This window comes from Cladophialophora bantiana (genome assembly GCF_000835475.1).
Source record: "Cladophialophora bantiana CBS 173.52 unplaced genomic scaffold supercont1.10, whole genome shotgun sequence".
NCBI lineage: Eukaryota > Fungi > Ascomycota > Eurotiomycetes > Chaetothyriales > Herpotrichiellaceae > Cladophialophora > Cladophialophora bantiana.
In genome coordinates, this window is record NW_015971584.1 from 79,680 (window position 1) to 103,701 (window position 24,022).

A 24,022-nucleotide genomic window follows, 5' to 3' on the forward strand; every position below is an offset into this window, starting at 1 on the left:
GACATGGTGGAGGCAGAGTGCGCCTAACATCACTTTGTCTTCAGCAAGTGACTTTAATTTAAAGGACGATAGGTGCCGAAACATCCTTACATGCGATCTTACTATCCTTGCATCTTCTTGCTTGCCATTATCGAAACGTCACATCGAAGCCAAAAATCGAAGCTGTAGCTGAAGCAAACCTTTGGCCGCGGCCGCAAGCGCGGCACCCACCCACGATATGGCGAACGAGGTGCCGCAGCCCGACCTGTACAATTATGGCGTCGAGGTCCACGGTATGCCAAGGTCTTTTCTTCATATGCCTGGGGTCGAACTAACAACTTGGATCATAGAAACTCCAAAATTCGATCTTGCCGCGTACATCTCAAACTACAGAGGTCTGTCATGTTGAACTCTGACAACCTACCTTGAGCTGTCCTGATCTCCGGTCTCACAGGTCGAACCGTGTTTCGGCGACTTCACCTGATCGCGTCATGTTCTACAGTCCTGGCAGAGGAGGCCGCCCGAATGGCCCTGCTCGAGGCGAAGAAAGGCAGTGATGTCCGGAACTATGTCGAAGCTGTGGCACTGCTGCAGCGGGTGTCAAAGAGTAAGAATCTCGACAACTTGCTGGACCCAGTATGGGCCTCTCAGCAAGAAAAGAAGAACAATGCCGAAACCGCCCGCTTGGAAAATGAATTGAAAGGATATAAGAATAACCTGATCAAGGAGAGCATCCGAGTGAGTTGGGTGTAAAAAATGCCGAACAACAGGAAGGCCCACTAACTTTTTCCCCCTAGATGGGAAATGAAGATCTGGGTACCCATTACTACACCATTGGGGATTTGAACAATGCAGTCAAAGCCTATTCCCGGATGCGAGACTACTGCACCACCACTGCTCATATCACATCCACCGCATTCCGAATCATTGCCGTCGCGATCGAGCAGCGAAATTGGCTTGCTGTCCAGTCTCAGGTACTCAAGGTTAAGAACATTCAACTCAAGCCAGAGGACATGGCTAGGAACCAACCAAAAATACAAGCAGCCTTGGGTCTTCAGCAGATGTCCAATTTTGAGTACCGAGAAGCCGCCACAAGCTTCCTCAATACTGACCCCAGCTTGGGAGAGAGCTACAGTGATGTGCTTACGAGCAACGATGTCGCCGTCTACGGTGGCCTCTGTGCGTTGGCGTCTATGTCGCGTTCGGATCTGCAGACCAAAGTATTGGAAAACAGCAATTTTCGCAATTTCCTCGAACTGGAGCCTCACATCCGCCGGGCCATCAGCTTCTTTTGTGCAAGCAAGTACAGCCAATGTTTGGAGATACTCGAATCTTACCGCGCGGATTATCTCCTGGACATCTATCTCCAACCTCTCGTCTCAGACATTTACAAGAAAATCCGGACGAAAAGCATCATTCAATACTTTCAGCCTTTCAGCAAAGTCACCTTGGATAGCATGGAGCGGATGTTTGGGATCGCTGCAATGCCGAATAAGGCGGCGGGGTCAGCCACAGCAGGACAAGACTTCCTCAATGAGATTGTTTCTCTGATCCAAGACGGCCGACTCGGTGCCCGAATCGACATGGAACATGGAGTCCTGGAAGCTGTCGAACACAATCCTCGTGCTGAGGCCCAGCAAGCTGCGCTAGCCATGGTGGACTCATTTGTCCGTGAGGCCCGTATGAAATTGATTCGGTTGCAAGTCATCAATGCTGGGCTAGAGGTCAGGCCGCACCAGAAGAAGAAGACAGGAGGTTTGGGTCAAGGGGATGGTATGTGGGATGAAGGCGACGCGGGCTTTACAGGACCCGGAGGCAGAGACATCATGGGAACCGATTTCGAAGGATCAACCTACTCTCAACGCAAAGGCGGATAGGCTCAGTCACGTAAGCGGAGGAGGGCGAATTGAGCAATTGAAACGACCCGACAGCCCAACTTCAGGAGAGACACAAACCCTGAGGCGCAATTTCGCCGCCCGTCAAACTCGACACTTACCACTGCCGACGGAGTATCAGACGACCTCGAGGAGGGCAAAATCACCTCATGGCATAGCCCACGGAACGCGACATGGCAAGGCGCAGATTCTTTTTGTCGGAGACAATCCGAATCAGGTCGAGGTGTTGCTCAGAGTGGCATAGTGGCTTTTCTCCCGAATGGTCTTTTGGCTTGGGGTTTCGGTGGGACGCCTGACACGTTGCCATGGGAGCAGCGATGAGTTACGCACGAACCGGTCACGAAACAACGCTAGTATCAATGACACCAGGTCCAGGATCCCAGATGTTTGTTGCATTAGTGGAAGGGACGACGACAAGTGGACAGGGGATGTAGATCAAAGGCCGAAAGCTAGGCGATTGAACCTGATTGTGGGATTTGTCCTGTTTTTCGCTGTCTTTTCTCAGCATCCATGCCCAGACGCCCATCTTGTACAGTCTACAGCGCAGCAACTGTTTGCCAACAAGGTGTGATAAACGGGGGAAGGTCCCATTCATGGACTTGTACCAACTCCTACAGCGAAAGGAGGATCGCGGGCCTGCAATCCCTGCGACTCCCCTGCTGGACTCCCTTAAAGATTTCGCTCCATCGGGATGGATGAATGCTTTGTGACTAACTCAGACCAGTGAACGAGGCTGACTCGCAGAGGTGGGCGGACAGCGCCGAAGTACGTAACAAGGGAGTTTTGTCTGTGAAGCCGAGGGAAGGAAGGGCCTAGGGGCCTACGGGAAAGGGGGAAGGGGGAAGGGGGAAGGGGTCGGAGATAGGCTGTAGTCAGCACTCAGTTCGTTGCTTGTTCTAGTGTACTGTACGTCCAAGGGAGAGAGACGCGCACGAGAGAGGGGAGGGGGAGGGTACCCGTTCCTGTCAGGCCAGGCCAGGCCCATCAGAGAAGAGCAGAGCAGAGCAGAGCAGGGATCATGGAAGATCGTGCGGTCGCTCCTAAGAGTGCATGCGGGATCGACGGGGCATGCATGCATGGATACCCTCCTCGTTCACCGCCCGCCCTACATGCGCACAGAAGTACACACATCCTTCCCTCCCGGGCGGCGGTGGTGGTGGTGCCGCCTTACTTGTGATTATTTATACCGAGCGCGTTGACTAAGTAGCAGACACGAGGCAGAGTCGCCCAGAGGTGCATTACATTGCATAGCCGATCCTGGAGGAGTGAGATCACTTGCCTTGTACGGACTAGATACAGTCGTAGGGCGAGCAGGCACTAATAGCTAGGGTTATTAGCTACTAGGGATTGGTTGGGTACGCGTTGAAGGTACTGTAAGTAGGTAGGTACTAATAAGTATTGGTTGAGGAAGCGGCTTGGAAAAGCGGTAGAGGAGGAGACGAAGCTATGTCTCGTTTTGGCCGTTCGATGCCGTTAGGCGAGGCTGCACCCTGCACCTACCACCGGTAAGCCGTCGTGGTAGGTAGTGGTGCTGTGGCTTGAGGGCTTGTCGTGCTCGCTTTGCCTGCTTACAACTTTTGGGAGCGATGCGACGTCGCGTAGGAATGGGTGATTTCTATAGGCCAGAGAGCAAATGAACGAATCAATGACTGAAAGGAGAATGGGTGGGTTTAAACCCCCCAAAAAGATATGTATGGATGGGGAATATACATGCCACATTGGGAATGTATGTGAAGGGCATACAGTATTATATTGGCGACGGTGGACACTGGACTGTCCGTCCACACACTTACATGGTAATGCAGTGAGTGTATCTAGACCATGGACCACTGCTCTCGTCTTCCAGTCATGCTTTCACCTTAATTAACCTACTAATATAACCACGGCCCCGCTCAACCTTCCAGAGTTAGCGATACTTAACCCTACTTCTCTAAAAGCGGCAGTGGTGCCATCCCTTAATTATTGTGGGGTGGTTTGGCCTGCCGTATCGACCACTTCACGTAGTTTGTCGATCGCCACAGCCCTGCCCTCTAACCATAATCTTGCTTTCAGTTATGCTTGAAACTCTCTATAGCGAACAATTCCCACATGCTAGGCCTGCTGTACTCCGGAGTACGTCACAGTTGGTTTTGGTGTGCTAAACCGCCAGGCTGCTGTGGTGGTCTCGATCCCTGTCAGGGCTCCCCCTTCCTCCATAGCCCTGACGCGAGTCCCGCGGGCCTGGCAGCCGAAGGCTATTTAGCACGCGTCGAGACCTCTCTCTCTCCCCTTCAGATAGTTAGCCAGGTAGAGAATCCAGCATGCATGACAATCTCACGCAACCTGATCTCGGCCGCACTACGCCGATGATTCACCGGATTTCTCTCCCACGAAAATGTTCAGAAGGAACTCAACTATGACGATTATCCCGCCGGCATAATGTGCCCGCTAGAGGTGGAAATGACTGCCATGCGGTGGATTCAGCAACGTACATGGCGTCTTGGGCAAGACCGCTCGTGGTGTTTTCATCATCGGCTCATGCCTGGGTTGTAGCTCAGACCGGTGCCGTTATCGACGCCTGGCTCCTTGGTCTCGTATTCCAACCTGTGCCATTCATGCTTGCAGCGGTCTTCGGATGGCGCGGGTTTGTCTGCTCTGTGCTATTGGCGATGTCCAGTCTCCACGCGTCCGCAGATGTTGCGGTAGTGGCAAATCCTTCCGTCGACGCTGCTGAACCTATCTCTAGAAGGTCTCTGGGCTGTTCAGCTGAAAGCTCTGGACCAGTGCCCCCCAGTTTAACCATCCATCTTCGCTGCGATCAACTCCAAGCTCATCAACGCCGGCATCTCCAAGTAGTTGTGCAGGAAACCCGTCGCCGTCGAATCCGCCGTCCCTAAATCGGCCGTCATCCAGGAATTGGTCCTCGGCGACCGCCGATGGATGTTCTCCGGTGCTCACTCCTGCATTACGTTCTCGTATCCTTTGCCTTATTAGCATGGCCTTTGCCCTGAGAGCCGCCAACACTGATGATTTCGAACCAAGCCGGGTTGCAGAGTCGTCCCTCATGCCGTCAGAGAATGATCTTTCTATCGCCTGCCATGCTCGGTCCGCGTTGGGGCCTTCGGGTTGAACACAAAGATGCCACAGCACATACATCGTGACATGATACTGTGGATAAACCTTTCCGGCCCATGCGTATTGCTTCAACAGATCGTCATCGTTGATCCTGGGAAAGATGAGATCCAGTGCTTCTACCAGGTTTGCTTCCGTCGCAAAGTTGGCTCGAGGATCAGTATTTCGCAGCAGATCCCACTGCAGCCTCGTTGTAAAATCAAGTTTCCGAAACGCAAACCGAGAACAAAACAGGGCCAAACGATGTTGAGGTATGACGAGATTGCAGTACGATAGCCAATTCTCCATGCGTATCTTGCATTCCTTCATGATTTGTGCCCTGATCTCTTCACGGGGAGGTGATGATGGTGATGATGATGCTGCAAGTGTTGATAATTTCTGCACGGTCTTGGCAAGGTCAATGTTGATTAATGAGAAGGTCATTGCCGTCCATCCCACCTTGGGTTCGGGAGGTTGTTGCATAACCGGAGAAATGTCTGTGTCATCGATATTTGCGGGAAGTCCGACGTCCGACGTCAGTAACAGGCTGCTCGTGTTTTCCAGACCATAATCCTCTCCTGCTCGAATATCTCGACTGAGTAAGTGCCACCAAAGTCGTCGGCGTATTTCTGATTGAAATGGTGAAAGACCCAATCCTTTACCGTCGCGGTGTAATCCCAGTGCATGTGCTACCCGGATTGCAAGGCCGTCCAAGATCCATATTCCTTTTCCACAATTGTGTACTCGAAGGGCAGACTGCAGAGTTTGTCATCAGCAGTGGCAAGGCACCAAAGTTAACAGGCAGCTTACCAGGTAGATTGCCAAAGCCTGAAGTCCAGTCACGGTTGGAGAATTCAAAAAGTCTCCATGAGCGAAGGATTGCTCTACTCCAATTTTGAATCGAAGTAGAAGTGATTGTTTGTCTTGTCCCAGGGTAACTTGAGCTTCGTCATCGTCAAGCGTAGATATGGCCGCAAAGTAGATGGCAAAGTTCAATGCCAGATCATCTAGCGATGCCGTAGCCGGGTCATCGACGATTGAATACATTTTGATCTCGTCGGTTGGAATGTGGAGGAGCTTCAAGCCTGAGCAACCCTCCACATTGTTTATGTATATTGTCCACAGCTTCACGGCCGTCTGCTTGGGTGGATGATAGTGAGATGGTAGTGCCGATGGTGAAGGTGATGAAAGGATTCCCAGGGCATTGATTGAGAGAGATCTGGCTGGATGAGGTGATTCCATAGGAGGTGTCATCAAGGCTGATTCGACATTGTGTTCCTGTGCCAGTCAGACTTGAATGTTACATGCAAATCTCTCACCGCTTACCTCTTCGATAACGCGTGACAAGAAGACTTCGTTGAAGTATTGACTTGATGAGCCTTTTTGCACAAGAATGTCTTCTCTTGATCGACCATTGAAGTTGGATCGTGATGGTTTTCGATTTGGTTCTGTTATTTCCGGTGTTGGTTGTTGCTGTTGTGCTTGAGCAAGTGACTTTTCAAGTCTTGCAAGGCGTGTTGCCACATCTGTCATGATGGCTTTTTTGGTTCTTCTTATTCTTGGTCCCAAGGGCGGATAACTGCAAGCTTTACCAAGTCTTCGACATGGTGAGCATGGTTCTTTTTTATCACATCGGACCTTTCTACGATGACAATCGTAACATGATCTTGGATTGGATCGGTTGGTTGATGTTTCCCTTTCCCCTTCGCTTTCAGATCTTGATGCATTGCTAGGAGTTGTAATGCCTAGTACTGACGACATTTTGAGTCGGTCGCGAATCCCCGGCTTGTCACTAGGTTGTCGTTTGAATCGTCTGCAGTCGTCACCAATCGTCTGCAGCCTGGTCAGAATCGTCCTGCAATTGTGCGGATTCGTCGCTGAAACCGCCACACCACACCGCGAGGCTACATCGCCTGGACAAGCATCTCTCACGGTGCGTACAGCGAGACGGTCAGTCGTTACTTGCGAAGTCGAAACAAGGAGGAAACGTCGGGGCGTAAGTAATAACGCCGAACATTTCTTGACGCCGAATCTTGGACAGCCCCCACTGGTCGGCTCGGCCTTAATTGCAGCTCTTTTACGATCGAGCCCCTTGGGCTCCATGACAACAATCAACCGACCTCCTTTGTGTTGACAAGCAAACAAAGAATGAACAGTGTTCATTTTACTCCCTCGGACATGGACACTTCTCGGTCATCGGGTCTCATACCTCTCCGAGTCGAGTATATATAATGGGGTGCGCTTCGAATTTTGATGTGCACCTCAGCATGGTCGCGACGTCGACATGACTTGAATCCCGTTTGATATTCCTTTTGCAGCACGTTCTTCAGAGACGGCAAGCCAGTTCCAACTCTAGAAAACTTCACTTTCAGCAATCTTTCCATCTCCAACAAGCTTGTCCAGCTCCAGCAAAACCTGCAATACTGTTTCCTCGACCTGACGTAATGTCGGACCTCAAACGGGATCCCTCACTGGATGGAACCCAGTCAATATATACAGGCACTTCCGATATGGATCAGATGAAAGATCAGAATGGAGACACCGACTATATCAATTCCAATGGTCCTGATCCCAAGAAGGCTGTACAACCTGCTCCTCAATGGGGTAGTGATGCTCCAGATGGTGGCCTTGTTGCATGGGGTGTCATCCTTGGACTTTGGTGTACTGCATTTTGTAGTTTTGGTTGGCTAAGCAGTACGTTTGCCCTTCTTTACATGGTGCATCACTAACTTGGTTAGGTGTTGGTGTCTTTCAAGAGTATTATCAGAATTCCTTGCTCCAAGGTTACTCTGCAAGTACCATTTCATGGATTCCATCCTTACAATTTTTCTTAATGATGAGCATGGTACGTCTATCCTCGTAGTACACGTTGCATATTTTACGTGAGTCTCGGCACGGCCAATAAACTGTCGACGCGATGCGTGACATCTATCGATGTGACAGACATGTAGATATGGCTCACGCAGATGGCACACTCAGTCATGGCGCTTGCTAACTTCTCTCAGGGTCCTTTTGTCGGTGCCCTGTACGATCACTATGGCCCACGTTGGCTGCTCATCGGTGGCAGTTTTCTGCATGTCTTTGGTATCATGATGACCAGTCTGGGCAGCGATTACTATCAGATCCTCCTTGCTCAAGGAGTTTGTTCTGCCCTTGGTGTATCAGCAATCTTCCAACCATGTATGTCTCTCGGTATCTGTCCTGTACTCCACTAACTCTTCCAGCCGTCAACTGTGCCGGTGGTTGGTTCAATCGGAAACGCGGAGCTGCTTTGGGAATTGCCTTTACTGGTTCCAGTATCGGCGGTGTTGTGTTTCCCATCATGGTTTCTAGACTCATCCCTCAAGTCGGATTCGGCTGGACAATGCGCATCTGCGCTTTTCTCATCCTGTTCCTGCTCATCATTGCCAACCTCACCATACGTCCTTATTATCCTCCTCGACCTCACAAAGTCACCGGAGCAGAATTGATCAAACCCTTGACCGAGATTCCGTTCGTCCTCTTGCTTACAGGGTTCTGCATATTCAGCTTTGGCTTCTACATTCCCATCAACTATCTTCCTCTTCAGGCACTCAGTGCTGGTATGAGTACCGACCTGGCTCAATACTTGGTACCCATCCTCAATGCTGGTTCATTGTTCGGTCGTTTACTATCTGGATTTCTCGGCGATAAACTCGGTCGATACAACATCTTCATCTTCGTCTGCACCGCGACTGGCATCTGGATACTGGTTCTTTGGCTTCCTCACAACACCAACGCAACCCTCATCGCATTCGCTGCTCTCTTTGGGTTTTTCTCTGGCGCTTACGCTTCTCTCATCACTCCCATGGTCATGCAAATCTCTCCAATACCGGAGATTGGTTTTCGTTCAGGCATTGTCTTTTTTGTTGCTTCAATCGCTGGTTTGACCACAAATCCAATCAACGGTGCAATTCTTGATCATTCTGGTTGGATAGGTCCTAAAATCTTTGCTGGTGTGTTTTGTATTGTTGGTACGGCCTTTGTCCTTGTTGCAAGACTTAGAGAAACTGGTTTCAAATTACTTGTTCGATTCTAGGTATCAGCACCACTCATCTACTGTTAGGAATAGTTTTCTGAATGGGCAGAATTCCGGGGCTAGTTCAATAGTAGCAAAGTATTCCTTGACATAAGACTAGTGTCGAAATGCTAAGTGAGGTCCTCAGTCGACTTCAAGAAAACACCAAGAAATCGATGTCAGACATCGCTGGAATCACCGATGCTCGGTAGTCAAAAGCAATGCTTTAAGTGTGGACTGGGATTCTTCTAGAATCGACCACATGCGAAGGCTCATACAAACGCAGGGCGAACCAACTTTGTGGACAGATCAACTACAAGGAGATTAAATTGAGGGGCTCAGATTGTCCTGTTATGTATGTACTTGCCAACTATGCCTGGACCGTGAATGCCTCCTCCCTCTACCGGCGGAGGCAGAGACTTTATATACATACATACATACATACATACATACATACATACATACATACATACAGGTGTGGCAGCATCTCGAGTCCATGCTTGCCGGGCAGGCCGTGGAGACAGCATCATCTATCACGTTCATTCATCACGCCTCAGCGTTCATCTGCTTTGCGTCCTCTACGGACCTCGTCTCGTAGGAACCTCAAGGGCTGGGATAACAGTGAACCGACCGACCATGACCAGGAAATAAAGTTTTCGCTGACATCGCAGAGGCAGATGGAGAGAACGTTCGTCCGACGACGCGGAGACATTTTTTTATTTCGCCACCTTCACAAGAAAGGGGACCTCGATCTGGCAACGTCCATTCGTTGCCGCGAAGACCACAGGTGAGGAACATCGAGTGCATAACAGAGTAGACGGATATAAACGGGTGTAATGCATTTGGTCCGATGAAAATGACCGATTCCCCCGTCTATAAATAAGTTCACCGGCACCTCGTCTCTTCACTGACAGCCTCCATCATCCTAAGACCGGGACCTAAAGGCTAAGAATGTCCGCGACGCGTCCTTCATCGTCAATCCTCCTACAAGGTGGCACCGTGCTCATACATGACGAATATGACCGTGTCGTTCCCCTCCGGGACACTGATCTTCTCGTTCGTGATGGTGTCATTGCTGACATTGGGAAGGACATCTCGCCTCCGAACAGCGACACGGAAGTGATAGAATGTAAGGGGAAGATCATCTCCCCTGGTTTCGTGGACACGCATCATCATCTCTGGCAGACTCAGCTGAAGGGAAGACATGCCGAGCAGGGGTTGGTCGCGTACATGTATTCTGGTAGGATCCATGCACTCTGTCGTTTGTCCGGGTCGAAGGCCGTCGTCTTGTACGGCGGTTTCTGATGAGCTAGAAAATTTACAGGCAATATGATGTCCTACGCATATACTCCGGAGGACATGTACTGGGGCCAATTGTCAGGTTGTCTCGAGGCGATCCATGCAGGCACCACGACTGTCTTGGACCATGCTCATTGCGCTTATACACCTGGCCATGGTGAGTGAGTCCTGTGCATAACCTAGCCGTGGTCTTCTGCCCAGAGAGCAAGATGGCTGAGTACATTACCCTGCGAGACAGCCACTTCGGCACTCAACGCAACTCTGGACTCAGGCATCCGCGCCATCTTCGGATACTCCATTCCCATGCGCATGTCCAAGTGGGATCAATCTCAGTGCATCCCGGACCCAGACCTCCTTCCAGAATGGGCACTCTCGCAGCTGGCGGAGCTGGCCGAGAAACATAACAATCGACCTGCCGCAACGGTGGAGATTGGCATGGGGTTTGATTTCTGGTTCCTTCCTCAAGAGATGATCCTGAGCATCTTCGGGAAGATGAGGGAAAGCGGACTAAGACTTCTGACTACTCATGTTGGCTGCAATGCCTTTATGGGTGAGTCTCTGCTTCCAATTTGGCTGGATGTCACGGGCCTGCCACTTCCAGTCCGCGATATGGCTGGTGGCCGTCACTTTCTTTCCTGTACTTTGACCAGAGAGAGCATCATCGAAGACAGATGTTCTCTGATGCGTTGACTCAAAGCTCCTCCTCCCCTTCGTGTTAACCGTGGCTGACTTCAGATCTCCAGGTCTCCAATCACCTATACCTAAGTTTCAATCGTACAGCCTCCTCCGCACGTCTTATCCACCGACGGACACAGCACCTACCATGCCTTTCCTGCTCCTCTCGCACTGCAACGGTTTACCGCAGGAGGACCTCTCCATCCTCGCATCAACCGGAACCCCGATCTCAAGTACACCGGGTACGGAGGCCCAAATGGGCATGTCCTACCCTGTCGCGCTGGACCCGGCGCTGAAGCAGTCGCGAACCGCGAACGTCTCTCTCGGCGTCGACTGCCACAGCAACGACTCGTCTTCCATCCCCGAGCAAGCGCGCATGCTGCTGCAGCTCACCCGGGTGGAGAAGAACGCCCATATCCTCGCCGAAGGGAAGTATCCGTCCAGAAACGTCACGGGCACATCAGAGGAAGTGTTCAACCTGGCCACGATCCGGGGCGCGAGATGCCTCGGCCTCGAGCATGAGATCGGAAGCATCCGCCCGGGCAAGAAGGCCGACCTGCTTATCTTCGACGCAGAGCGCAGCGTGGGCATGTTGAGCGCGGCCGAATATGATCCCGTCGTGGCGATCGTGCGCTTCAGCGGGGCCGCGGACATCGAGCACGTCATCGTCGACGGCGTGGTGCGGAAGCGAGCAGGCAAGCTGGTTGCTACTAGCTGTACCCGTCTTGTTGAGGAGAAGAGGATGGTGATGGAGTGGAGTGACGTGGCGGAACAGGTGCGACGCAGCCAGAGGGAGATCCAGCGGCGGATCGACGGGCTCAGCCTCGAGAAGGCCAGGGACATGATGTTGAGCGCCTACCATACGGACGTGAGTAGGCTCGTGGATGCTGCTGAGTAGGATAGGAAGTCGTATGAGTTTAGAGCTGGGCGGGTTAGCTTACCTAGGTAGCTGCCTCCTTGCTATCTATTACTTCCCACCTATGTGGTAAAAGATGCAGTTGACTTTTTGATTATCCACCGAGTATTCCAGTCGTCGAGCATATCTGAGTACTGACAGCTTGCTGCTTTCCTTCGCACCCACACACCCGTCCCGCGCATGCACATCCCTTCCCTTCCCTCCCCAATGCCTGGAGGCTCGGGGCCTATGATATGATCCGACACGTACCGTCAACCATGCAAATCCAAATCCACTTCTGGACGCACGCCACGAGTCTATGCTACAATTTACTCCCGCCACCAGCGGCGACACTCTTCTCCCTCCCCTGGCGCAAAACAACACTATCGACCCTCCGGCCCTCGTCGTCCTGCTCCGCGACCTCCAAGACAGGGAAGCGGGCGGGCATGATGCGGCGGGGCGGCCGCTCGGCATCCGGCACGAGGCTGAAGCGCGAGAAGTCCGTCACGCCCTTCTTGCGCAGGAAGTCCTCGTCCAGGTCGAGCAGGCCGTTGACTTCCTCGGCGGGCGATTGGAGCATTGCGAGGATGGCGTCTGAGTAGATTGTCTGTGGCGGGTGGGGAGGTGAGTGTAAATACTAAGGAGGGAGTGACGGAGGGGGGAGTGGGAACTAGAACTTACGGGCTTTCTCAAGTCCTTGAGGAGCTCTGGGTCGCGTTTCACCGATTCTTGGGTCGCTGCCGATTCGATGGACTGGAAACCGCGTGCCACGAGTCAGTCGAAGCTTAAATTCCATTTGCTTTCCTCTCGTGGCTTGGGGTGGTAGACAAAATGCAAAAGCAGGAACATACCACGGCAGGCCAGATGCTCGTGATGGCCATGTCCTTGCGACCCTGCCTCACGAAGTCCATCGCAAGACCCTTTGTCAAGACGCTCATGCCGACCTTGCCAATCGCGTAGGCGGTCTTGCCACGGAAGAAGCGCGAATATATGGGCGGTGACACCACAATGATGCGTCCCTTCCAGCCCTGCTTTCCGAAATGCGGCAACGCGGCCGACACGGCCGCGTACAGCCCCTGCGGATTGACCTGCTGGAGCAGCATGAACCGCTTCACGGGTGTCGTCTCCACCGCCGACCACCAGATCGCGCCCGAGTTGTAGATCAGCACGTCCAGTCGGCCCAGCCGTCGGACCACTTCGTCGACCAGGTCCTTGACGTTGTCCACGTCGCGCACGTCCACGGGCAAGGCGAGCGCGGAGCCGCCGGCCTCGGTGATCTCGCGGGCGACGGTGTTGATGGTAGACTCTGAAGAGTTCGGGTCCGGCGGGAACAACAAGGCTGGGATGGCGCTGGCGTCGGACGTGGTTTTGGCGGCGACGACGACTGAAGAGCGTTAGGCGAAGCCGGATCGATGGGTGATTACAATGCTGTTTTTACTGTGACATCTCGAAGGAGAATGGGTCAGGGGTCCCCAAAGATAGCAACTCACCGAAGTAGCCGTGTTTCGCGAGGTCAATGGCAACCTGGCGGCCTATGCCCCGTGACGCACCGATGATCAAGCAGACCTCCTTGTTGTCGGGATTCATCTTGAAACTTCGCGTTTGTTTTTTAACCACCTATACTCCCAAACATACGAGCCTTCCGGATTTCAACAGGTGGGAAGAGATACATATACACATGGAGGTGACATGGTTATGGCCGTATGTGAGGGGGGTTGAGAAGATGAGCACGCCATGTTGTTCCCAAGGACTTTAGACGGATCACTAATATTATTCGGCCTCCTTTTCCCCAGAATTTGTCGGGCGAGACATTGCATGCAGCCTGATGTGCCTCGGCAGCCAAGGCTGAATGTCCCAATTACCTCATGGTGCCAAGACTGATATGGCTCTTGGCAGGGGCAGAAAGAAGGCTGTTAAAGTTTACTCGATGCCTGTCATTCCTCTATAGTCTCGCTAGTTATTCTGCTCCCACAGGATGGTAACTTGTCGACCAAAGGGGCGCCTTCCATTCCCGGTTCCACACCGAGTGCACTGCGAGTGTTGGCAGTTCAAGCAGTTGAACCTGTCGAGAATGAATATTGCCCGCGTCTACCTCCACGTGTACCCGGGTCGTCCAGAGAAACTCTGCAATTCAAAAGTCACAAGGCGAGGGAATAATGTAGCGAGTGTTGGCTTGTGGTTCGAAGCCAGGCTGCGAAGTCTATGTGCGAGAAGCTCTAACAAGCTCGCATGAACCATCTGTCTCGACCAATCGCCTAGAGGTCCTCTCAAGGTAGGTCCTCGTCGCGGATCCACCGCGAGCAAAAGCTTCTTGGGCTCCAGAGTATATAGAGCGAGGCAGAGGCCATCAGAACGGTTTCCAGTTCACCCACGCACTTCCAAGTCTGGCCTCCTTCCTATCGTGGATAAAATCTCGATTGTACACAGCAACCGCGAGTCTGGTCAACAACCACCTAACCGATGGATTCTGCCAACTTCGACTCATCACATGCTCTCGCTCCATCTCAACGCAGGTCCTGCCCCTTGTCAAACCTCTTAGTGCCAGAGATGATATCTCCGGCCTCTGCAGGTGCGTACCTCGCTACCTTGGGCATTTCTTATTCTGAAGGTGGTGAAATCACCACAGATCCCCATCTCCGAGAGGTCAACTTCTCCGAATTGCCAGCAGGCGTTTACGAAGAATTCGAAGCTTCGTCTAGGGTCCCGTGGTGCCTCCCCTCCGGCGGAGTCCCTCGAGAGTCCAACCAAACGGATAGTAACAGTTACATATCCGACGAAGAACCATTCGACCTGGACTGCGTCGACAGCTCCTCCGACGAAGAAGTCGAAGATGAACCATGCAGAATGGACGTTGAGGTTGTCTGCGACCCCCACGAAGAACCAACAACCGAAATGGACAACACCTCTCTCAACTATTCAGCCAATACACGATACATCTGCCTCGTCGTCATTACCGACACGCTCCCCGAACCCGACAACCCACACGCACCCAACAGGGAATACGTCATGTCCCTCGAGGTAATGCAGGATAAACCCTTCACCAGACACCACATCCGTCTGCCCCACGCTGCGCTTACCGTCCATCTACGCTGGGATGACTTTGCGACGGTGCCAGAGTATCAGATCCGCCGGTTCTACCAGGTCCCGCGTCACAGGCACGAGATGTCGATAGTCCACCACGGCCTCGCCGACTTGCCTTGTAGTACCGGTCCATGTTCTCGGAGGTGTTTTGGCCCCAGGTCAGAGGCGCATCAGTGGGTGGATGAGAACCTTCGTCATGTTAACAGAGACAGTGACGAAGAGGTTCGTCTGGAGTAAAATGGTGAAAGACGGTGGATTGAACGTGTTCTAGGGAAAGGGGTTACCAGGACTGTTAGGTACTGGTGTTTATTGTGTTAATACTCTATAGGCAAATTGCCGTTGGAGGATCACTGCGGCGGAAAGTTGAGGATTGTTCAACTCGTGTTTGGAAAAAGGGGAGGACAAAGAAGGGTATTTTGTATACCCATTGTCACCCATAGTGTCTTAATACTATAACTGGATACTACCACTATCTATACGCCGTATTGTACAAAATCTGATACTGTTATCGATGACGGATCTCCACGGCTTACTATTCCTCTTTCTTGGGTGGTCTCTGCTTTCGAAATTTCTTCCATTTTTTGAAGGGGCCCAATTTTTTCTCTCTCTGCCTAGTAGTGTGGCAGGCACTAGTATCGGCACAATCTATCTCACATCAACTCGCTCTATACCTCCTGATCGGCTTCTCTGTAGCCCCTCTGATCTGTTTACTCCTTGATTTTCTTCTTCTGGAACAATCCTGCGCACGCACGGTGTCAGTTCTTTCCCGAGTTCCTGGACCCGAGCATAGGCCATCGTGGTAAGTTCAACGGCAAGGAAACTTACCAGGGATCTCCGGCATCCACGAATCCCGCCTACTGGTGAAAAACTCGCCCTTCGGCGGCAGGTCTGTCGGATGGTCGAGCGTGCCGTAAAAGACGTAGACGAAATCTCCTGCATTTGCCTGGTCGTATTCAGCGTTAATCGAAGCGCCGCTGACAATGTTCTGAAAAGTGAGACGAAAGAGCTGTGGTGGCTGGGGGGTATATTCCATGGAGAGGTGCATGCGTGAGTGGTAAGGACATGTAAGCTACTACTCACACCATACTCCAAAAGGCCGCTCCCACATTCCTTACAAAACTCTCTATGCAAGATCGTGCCCGTCCCGTTGCCCTCCTCGTGGACCTTGACGGAATCATGACCCTGAGTTATCTGGAAGCTGGATCTCGGGATCTTGCTCGTGATCCCAAAGTTCCCGCCGGTGAACTTCTTGCAGTTGCCGCAGTGGCAGATGGAAGTGCGGGCCTCCTTGTCCGGGTCGTCTAGCGTGATTTCATAGCGGATTCTGCCGCAGTAGCATCCGCCTGGGATGGTGTAGCTCATTTTGCTGCCAGTTGTCCTTGCGGGATGTTGTTGCTTGCAGATGCGGTCTGGGTGGATGTCGAGGCCCTCGAGTGTGCCGTAAGCGGAAGCGGAAAGATTCCTGAGTTTTCGCGGGGATGAAGAGGAGGGGTGTCGATATTGTACGAGTTGTGTCGAAAGGGCTCTTGCCCGTCGCAGAGCCGGTGGTGAAGCTGAAGACGGAACGGTAATGCGGACTCTCGTGATATCGACGCTTAGCCTAGGATGAGGGAGGCGTAATGGCCGACTTTGCATTTCTCGCTGGGGAACCTTGACTTTCACGCGAATACGTCTCAAGGTGAAACGGTTGATACGGATTGGCAAATGCAGAGGAAGCAAGCAGCGAAGTGTCTGTTGTGCTCTTTTAACATTCGACGTCGACATCACATCCCTACGCCAACGTCATTTCGTTCTTCATTCGTCATATTTCCTAATTTGGTTGGCCATCTTGGCCACTCATTGGACAACGGGAGCATTGCCCGTCTTGACGTCTGATTGGACTGTGTTGCACATTCACAAGGCTGCGAGGCTGACAAGAGCAATGGAGGTCGAGGTGTTTTTTGCTTTTATCACCAGGCGCCCCAGGGGTATCTATCTGATGCTACACGTACTCGTGTTTGGCATGTCTCAATCAATCCTTGCGCAGCCGGTGGCGACAGACCCTTCTCGTGTAATGGCGAGGGTGTTCTCTAGCCTGCCAACTTCAATTACCATCCATCCATTGCATTTCCGCTCTATGCAATCATAGCTTGAATTTCTCCAAATAATCCGTTGCAGCCTTCAATGCCTCGTCAATTTTGGACTGTTCCGTTCCTGTGCCAATGGCAACTGGTTCCTTGCCACCAGCTTTGCCGCCAACAAGACTCGATACTGTTGACGACCACTCCGGAGATTTCATACCGGCTTTGAGGCCATTCTGCAGGGATTCATGTAAGCAAATTGATTCACGCATTCTTCGCGGAGCCCCCCCAAAAAACTTACCTGACCGACAAAACATCCATGGTAAACCTTGCCCTCAGGATCCTTCTCATCAGCGACAATAATATACACACTCTTGTCCTTCATCTTGGTCTGCACATGCTTGACCACATCCGGTACAATCTTGGGATTCCCTCCGATCGGTAACCTCAGAACCACCCCTTGGGCCTTGGGATTCTTGTCAAAATATTCAGTTATCGTGTCGATGGCCTTCTTCGTCTCCTCTTTCTGCAGCTTTTTCTGCTGTTCGAGAATCTCCTTGGTAATCTTGGCAAAGCGATCTCGGAATTGTGACTTTCTCACCGCGGATATCGACAAGTTGTTGAGTTCAAGCTGTATGGCCTTTGCTTCTTGTTCCTTCGGCGAGCCGAATGGCATCTTCTCAAACTTGTCGAGCTTCGCAGAGAACTCTTCCGCCACGCGTTGAACTTCATGGGCGTCCTCGCCAGTGACGGCGATGATTCTTCTGATGCCTTTGGCGATGCCGCCTTCTTCGAGGATGATGAGGTCCTTGATGTCGCCCGTGCTTCTAACATGCGTGCCGCCGCAGAATTCGATGCTAACCGTTTTCCATCTCTCGTCCTTGACATTCTTCAGGATATCGTCGACTTCAACGCCGACCGACACGACCCGAACTGGATCAGGGTAGGTCTCGCCGAACACGGCTCTGACGCCAGCAATCTCCCGTGCAATGACAAGAGGCACGTCCTTGGCGTATACTGGGCAATTCTGCCTGATATACTCTGTCGATATGTCCTCAATCCTCTGCAGATCAGCGTCTGAGACACCTGATTTGTGGCTGAAATCGAATCTTAGCTTTTCCTGGGCAACCAATGAGCCCTTCTGTTCGACACCGTCACCCAGCACCTCCCTCAGAGCGAAATTGAGAATGTGTGTACCAGTGTGGTTGTTCCGTATGGGCCATCGTCTCAGTTCGTCGTACTCGGAGATTGCCTTGTCCCCTACTGAGAAGTGACCGTATTTCATGTAACCTGTGTGGAGCACATAGCCGGCATAAAGCTGAACATTTTCCACTTCAAGTTCCGCTTGTCCATCAATGACGATGCGACCGGTGTCGTACTCCTGACCACCCTGTTCCGCGTAAAAACATGTTCGATCGAGAATAATGCCAATTTGATCATCCTCTGGAATGTTCTTTGTGTCGGTGTGGAACTTCTTCGCATGGTATATCGCCTGGACTGTACTGGTGATGTTCTGCCTGCCGTATTTGGCACTGTCGTCCGTTTTCGTCACGCCGGGCATTTTCTCTAGTTGACCCAGATCATGCACATCCAGCTTGAGTACACCACTTGCCGCTTTCTTCTGACCCTTGCTGGCTTCTTTAGCAGCCAATCTGGCAGCCTCGAACTCGTTGTCGTCGATAGAAAGGTTTCTTTCTTCAGCCATGAGCCGCGTGAGATCGACCGGGAACCCAAAAGTGTCATATAGTCGCCAGACATCGGCACCATGCAGTTTCTTTAACCCTTGAACCTGACTCTTCTGGGCATACACCTCGAATTGCCGCTCCCCGCGATCTAGTGTCTTTGCGAAAGAGAGTTCTTCCTCGTTAAGGATTTCCTTGACCTCGTCCTCTTTCGCGACGATCTCCCTAAACATGCCGCCCATCTGTTCCACCAGGGTAGGCACAATTTTGGAAAAGAAATCGCCAATTTCGACATCGAAGTATTTCCTAGCGTATCGCGCACCACGTCGCAGCACTCGTCGGACAACATATCCTCTTCCTTCATTGTTGGGAATACCGCCGTCACTGATGGCGAAAGTCAATGTCCGTACATGATCCGCCACGACTCTGTAAGCAGTGTCGATCCCGTCAACATCCTCTTTGCCGAACTTTCCCGAGTAGTGTCTGGCACCGGTGACTTCTTGAATTCGGGAAAATATCGGAGTGAAGACATCGGTATCGTAGTTGGACATCTTGTCTTGCAAGACACTGACCAGTCGTTCAAAGCCCATGCCCGTATCGACGTGCTTGTTCGGTAGCGGCCGTAAGCTCCTGTCAGGTTCTCGGTTGTATTGGATAAACACATTATTCCAGATTTCTAACACGTTGGGGTCATCCTGGTTGACGAGGCTGGCGGCGTTGCGACCACCGATGCGATCATAGTGGATTTCGGAGCAAGGGCCACACGGTCCCTGATCGCCCATTTCCCAAAAGTTGTCCTTCATGTTACCAGGCAGTATGTGGTCCTCAGGAACCCCGACACTCTTCCAGATCTCCTTTGCCTCCAGATCGGGCTCCAGGCCGCCGGCTTCGTTTCCTTCAAAGTAGGTGACATACAATCTATCCGGGTCCAGTCCAAATACCTCGGTCAGCAACTCCCAAGAGAATAGGATGGCCTCCTTCTTGAAGTAATCACCAAACGACCAGTTGCCTAACATCTCAAAAAAGGTATGGTGATAGCTGTCCTTGCCGACATCTTCAAGGTCGTTGTGCTTTCCGCCAGCACGTATGCATTTCTGCGAGTTGACCACTCGTTTATACTGGCCTTCTTTGCTTGAGGGATCGACTGTGCCGAGGAAGATAGGTTTGAACTGGTTCATGCCCGCATTTGTAAAGAGAAGGGTGGGATCCGACAGAGGAACAACGGGGGAGGATCTCACTGGGTTGCAAAAAGTCAGTAATTAAGCGTCGCAAAGACGGAAGGACAGGCTGAACTCACCGAATGTATGGCCTCGTTCTTCAAAGTACTTGAGAAAGGTTTCTCGAACCTTTGGAGCGGTCCACTCGTGGGTGGTGGAGGGCGCGGTGGACGCCATTCTCGAGGTCGTGTGCGGCCGCAGGGTGGACGGTCGCAGAGCGGTTGGAACGCACTGGGAAGAAGAATTCTGAAACGATGCTGGCCGTGCGGATAGGCTGTCTCCTCGATAACCACGTCGTTCCCACCTGGCAACGTGTCGTGACGCGAAAGTTGAAAATTTCGTGGTGAGTTGTGTATTGGGGTCGTGAGTCAAGCCCGCCGCAATTTTTGAGCATCGAGGGGTGCGGCGAGGAAGAGCGCAGGTGCAGGTGGTGCTGGTAATGGCGGGACTGGCTCCTTGGTGGCAGCCCGCAGCGGCAGCGGCAGCTCTCCAAATCGCGCTTGGGCTCCGCATTCATTCACCTCACTGGCACTGGCACTTGCTGGCACCTTCACCTCCTTGGTTCTCGCACCTTCCAGGCCGCCGACTATCCCCCTTTATCCTCCCCGTGAGACTTCTTTCTGATATTGCGCAAGGTGTTTCCTCACGCTTCATACGTACAATGTCAAATTACGACCCAGACCGCGAAGCGAGCTGTGTCTGCCGCACCAGAGAGAAATGAGCAAGAAGTGAAAGGAAGGGAAAATTCAAAGCGAAAGGCCAATTTTCGGAGAAAGCCCTCCTTGCCCTCCCTCCCGCCTGCACCTGCGGCGGTGTTCGACTCCAGAACCTCCCTTAGACTAAGGCAGCCTCACATCGAACCTCTACTCGTATTACGCCGCATCCTGACCACGACCAGCAAAGTCTCTACGACTAATGGCTCACTTTGCTCCTGTCACAGCAGAATGGCACCCTTCGCTTGCAAATCAACATCGCAGCAATCTGCTCAGCCATGGGAAGCGAAGGGCCGAAGACGAGCTCGAGTCTCAATCCAACATCTCGTCGCATTTCAAGAAACTCCGCCTGAATCAGGCCAATAACCAGACCAATGCAGTATCACACCAATATACGCAACCTTCCATATTCACGCCTTCGGTGGCGCCATCGCCGCCCTCCCAAGCTCAACAGCTTCGATCCAGTTCACCCACGAGCCCCTCTACAGTCTCGTTCCGCCCACACATCACCAATACCGATGCTCGACCCGCTCTACCTCTTCCCACGTCCATTCAATATGACAACGGACCGCCTCATCCACCCCATTCTACACCCGTTCCTCAAATACCCATAAAGCCACCTACCCTCCCTGATGCCGACTTCATGACCGTCGACGATACCCCTCACAGGATAATCATCCATGACCTCGAGTCTGAGATTGCACAAATCGAAGCCGAGGAAGCAGCCCATAACGCCACATTATTCCTCCCAGATATAGACAAAAGGGTCTCTAGGATGCCGCAGAAACTGCTCCGGTCGCAGAATCCTGATCGACTTCCCCAACCTGCGGGGCTGCCACCCGAGAACCTAAATACAGCGCTGGTACTATACAGAGATCCCAGTAGCATATCCGTGCCGGAGGAAGAGGATGTGGTCAGAAAGACGATCATTGAGGCGAGAAGAAGGGCGAGGGAAAAGACGGTGGAGGAACAAAGAGCAAAAGAGAGGCGAGAAGCGGAGGCCAGAGCTCTACAACTCCATAACCAAGGGAGGGTAGAGTGGGATGATGCAATGTCAGATAATGCCATTCAAGGGGAGGGAGACGTGGATGACGATCTGGATGCAATGGAAATAGAATAGAGTCCGCGATCAAAGATGCCAAGTCTCTCTGATTGTTTGAGCGCACGCCTTCTGGACGCGCTATGCGTATTGCATTCTGGCCACTTGTAGCGGGAAAATGCATTGCTCAACTGTGCATAAGGTGAGTTTGAAAAGTCACGCCAGCTCCTGTTGGATGCCGATCCTGAAGCCATGCACAACAGCACGATACCAATTGATCTATTTTATGTCATTTGGTGGCAGGCGATTCAGAGTGGTCCGGCCTGCAACCTAACTCCATCCGTTGATGTTGAATTCCCATAGGCTCATTATGCTACTGTGCAGTGCGTTGCAGGTTGTGGTTGCTTAGCCATCATACACAAGCGTAAAGGCGGATCTTCCGCTGAACTCTCGTCTTCGCGGAGACAAATGACGATATAAATGGCAACCACCCCGTCCCGACCGAGCGCCAACCGCGAAAATTCGGCCGATAGTGATGCGAAGCCACTTGAGTTGTTTCAAAGCACATATTTTCCTCCTTAAGGTGCGATTCTTGCTGGTTCAGGTTGAGTCGGTTCCGCCGCTGCACTGGCACGAGCTGGAGGGGGTTCACTCGGAGGGTTGTAGCGTTGATCCGGGTCGACTTTATTAGGTCCATTTCCTTGCGGAGGGGTGTATGCTGGAACGTATTCTGGTTCGTGATATGCAGGCGGTGGTGGCCCGTACATCCCACCCATCTGATATGCCTGCCCAGATCCGGGAGCATATGAATAGCCGCCATACGGACCTACTCGCTCTTGCTGTGCCCGGTAGAAGGCGAACTGATTTGCATATTGGGGGTGTTGTTGCAAGAAGGCGGCCTTTTGACGGCGGGAGACGAGCCACTGTATTTAACCCACGTCAGTCTATCACCTAGGACATAGGATGCACAAGTCCGTCGAGTTCTAGGCTCGAGAAGATCAAAGAACCAGAAAACCTACTCGATGATAAGCCAGAGGCGGCAAGCCCTTCTGCATCCTCCGCCGAGCATGTAGGTGTCCTGCGAGGAAGTAGAGAGAGAAGGCCAGGAGTATCGCGGCAACCACGGCCCATTTGATGGCGTCGGCTGTCTGTGAGCAAAAAGAGTCAACCTTGGAACAAGACATTTCAAGTTTGCCATGGAGGTCAAGTTACAAGTCCAAAGCAACGCAAGAAGGGTCGCTCGACAAGTTGGACCTACAGGAGAATACCACCAATACCCATTGTCAACCTCGTCGCCGGTGGCGTTGTCATTGCCAACAGTCCCGTCACTAATTTGTCGACCGAGTATCTGTGATGCCTCCATTGTGCTGATCGGGTTCCCTCACTGGGTTGCCCAACTAGACGTAGCTCTCGCCGCCACAACTCAACCTGCTCTTCTTCCGCCGATTTCACAATTGTTCTTGAACCACGTATGACAATAGTTGTTTCTGCGTCGTTTCTTCGTCGTCGGAAGCCGGTGTGCTTTGTGAGATGCTGAGAGTATAAAGAGAACAGAGAAGACACAAGGGACCGAGACAGTGGGAAAGGAGAAAATGCCTTGAACGGGCGGTGGAAGGCGTCGGTCTCGGGGTAGGCAGATCGAGGGGTTCGTGACACCTGGTTCTGGGAATTTGGATTGTTGAAAGAGAGGAATGATGAGTGTCACCATCAACCTGTCAACAGAGGCAGAGCGTGACCCTGAATAACGCTGATCAGGACCAAGGAGAGACTGGAGGTTTAGCAGCTCCTAGGAAGAAAAGAATGGATTGAACAAGAGAGCGTGGAAAGTTGCAGAACGAGGGCACATTGAGTGGGTTGATGTCAAAATGTTACAACGCAGCACGACAAGTTCATGTCTCCCGAAACATTGCATACCCACAACCGGAGGCGCAGTAATCCATTACTATCATCGAGAGGCAGGAGCGGGTCAACTGGCGACAGTCGCGCGTTTGAACCCGACGATCTTTCAGGGACAATGTGTTTGTCCATGCAGATGAAACAAGCTCAACAGGAGGGCACCCGTCTCGCCGTCTATTATAGGTACAGTACCTAATACCTCGTACTTCTCCAAAACTGTCCAAGGGTGAGACTCGCCTGTCGAGCCTTGACAGCCAATCGACGCCCAAATGGCTCCGCTTTCTCCGTTGCCCCTTGCAGCCTCTCGCAAATGCGGGTTTTTGCCCCCTTACAACGTCATCCGTGTATTCGTCACCAGCGAGCTTGCCGGTTTCAGGCTGGAAGAAGGAACTTCGGCTACTGCAGGGTTCATAGTCCTGAGACAATCCACATAAACTGCAGGCTCCTAGCTATGTCGGTGACCGT

General features: G+C 52.1%; 10 protein-coding genes across 10 annotated transcripts; 5 read left to right on the forward strand and 5 right to left on the reverse strand.

Annotated features, from left to right (window-relative positions):
• Positions 1–217: 217 nt before the first annotated feature.
• Positions 218–1,856, forward strand: Z519_06937 (uncharacterized protein; the record flags this gene model as incomplete). Its single annotated transcript, XM_016764674.1, has 4 exons — positions 218–272; positions 330–374; positions 434–717; positions 777–1,856. The coding sequence occupies 4 exons, from the start codon at positions 218–220 to the stop codon at positions 1,854–1,856; spliced, it is 1,464 nt and encodes a 487-aa protein (XP_016618624.1).
• Positions 1,857–4,595: 2,739 nt separating this feature from the next.
• Positions 4,596–6,497, reverse strand: Z519_06938 (uncharacterized protein; the record flags this gene model as incomplete). Its single annotated transcript, XM_016764675.1, has 3 exons — positions 4,596–5,720; positions 5,775–6,242; positions 6,291–6,497. The coding sequence occupies 3 exons, from the start codon at positions 6,495–6,497 to the stop codon at positions 4,596–4,598; spliced, it is 1,800 nt and encodes a 599-aa protein (XP_016618625.1).
• Positions 6,498–7,408: 911 nt separating this feature from the next.
• On the forward strand, positions 7,409–9,021 carry Z519_06939 (uncharacterized protein; the record flags this gene model as incomplete). The annotated part of the gene is made up of 4 exons (XM_016764676.1): positions 7,409–7,658; positions 7,703–7,809; positions 7,970–8,144; positions 8,189–9,021. 4 exons carry the CDS (start codon positions 7,409–7,411, stop codon positions 9,019–9,021), a joined length of 1,365 nt encoding a protein of 454 aa, XP_016618626.1.
• Positions 9,022–9,951: 930 nt separating this feature from the next.
• Positions 9,952–11,872, forward strand: Z519_06940 (uncharacterized protein; the record flags this gene model as incomplete). The annotated part of the gene is made up of 4 exons (XM_016764677.1): positions 9,952–10,240; positions 10,325–10,456; positions 10,538–10,849; positions 11,043–11,872. The coding sequence occupies 4 exons, from the start codon at positions 9,952–9,954 to the stop codon at positions 11,870–11,872; spliced, it is 1,563 nt and encodes a 520-aa protein (XP_016618627.1).
• A 319-nt stretch (positions 11,873–12,191) lies between these two features.
• On the reverse strand, positions 12,192–13,456 carry Z519_06941 (uncharacterized protein; the record flags this gene model as incomplete). Its single annotated transcript, XM_016764678.1, has 4 exons — positions 12,192–12,476; positions 12,551–12,622; positions 12,721–13,253; positions 13,360–13,456. 4 exons carry the CDS (start codon positions 13,454–13,456, stop codon positions 12,192–12,194), a joined length of 987 nt encoding a protein of 328 aa, XP_016618628.1.
• A 960-nt stretch (positions 13,457–14,416) lies between these two features.
• On the forward strand, positions 14,417–15,187 carry Z519_06942 (uncharacterized protein; the record flags this gene model as incomplete). The annotated part of the gene is made up of 1 exon (XM_016764679.1): positions 14,417–15,187. The coding sequence occupies one exon, from the start codon at positions 14,417–14,419 to the stop codon at positions 15,185–15,187; it is 771 nt and encodes a 256-aa protein (XP_016618629.1).
• A 470-nt stretch (positions 15,188–15,657) lies between these two features.
• On the reverse strand, positions 15,658–16,312 carry Z519_06943 (uncharacterized protein; the record flags this gene model as incomplete). The annotated part of the gene is made up of 3 exons (XM_016764680.1): positions 15,658–15,689; positions 15,776–15,935; positions 16,031–16,312. The coding sequence occupies 3 exons, from the start codon at positions 16,310–16,312 to the stop codon at positions 15,658–15,660; spliced, it is 474 nt and encodes a 157-aa protein (XP_016618630.1).
• Positions 16,313–17,072: 760 nt separating this feature from the next.
• Z519_06944 (alanine-tRNA ligase) lies at positions 17,073–20,086 on the reverse strand (the record flags this gene model as incomplete). Its single annotated transcript, XM_016764681.1, has 3 exons — positions 17,073–17,246; positions 17,312–19,929; positions 19,990–20,086. 3 exons carry the CDS (start codon positions 20,084–20,086, stop codon positions 17,073–17,075), a joined length of 2,889 nt encoding a protein of 962 aa, XP_016618631.1.
• A 738-nt stretch (positions 20,087–20,824) lies between these two features.
• Positions 20,825–21,742, forward strand: Z519_06945 (uncharacterized protein; the record flags this gene model as incomplete). The annotated part of the gene is made up of 1 exon (XM_016764682.1): positions 20,825–21,742. The coding sequence occupies one exon, from the start codon at positions 20,825–20,827 to the stop codon at positions 21,740–21,742; it is 918 nt and encodes a 305-aa protein (XP_016618632.1).
• Positions 21,743–22,239: 497 nt separating this feature from the next.
• Positions 22,240–23,024, reverse strand: Z519_06946 (uncharacterized protein; the record flags this gene model as incomplete). Its single annotated transcript, XM_016764683.1, has 3 exons — positions 22,240–22,584; positions 22,681–22,809; positions 22,920–23,024. The coding sequence occupies 3 exons, from the start codon at positions 23,022–23,024 to the stop codon at positions 22,240–22,242; spliced, it is 579 nt and encodes a 192-aa protein (XP_016618633.1).
• Positions 23,025–24,022: the final 998 nt, after the last annotated feature.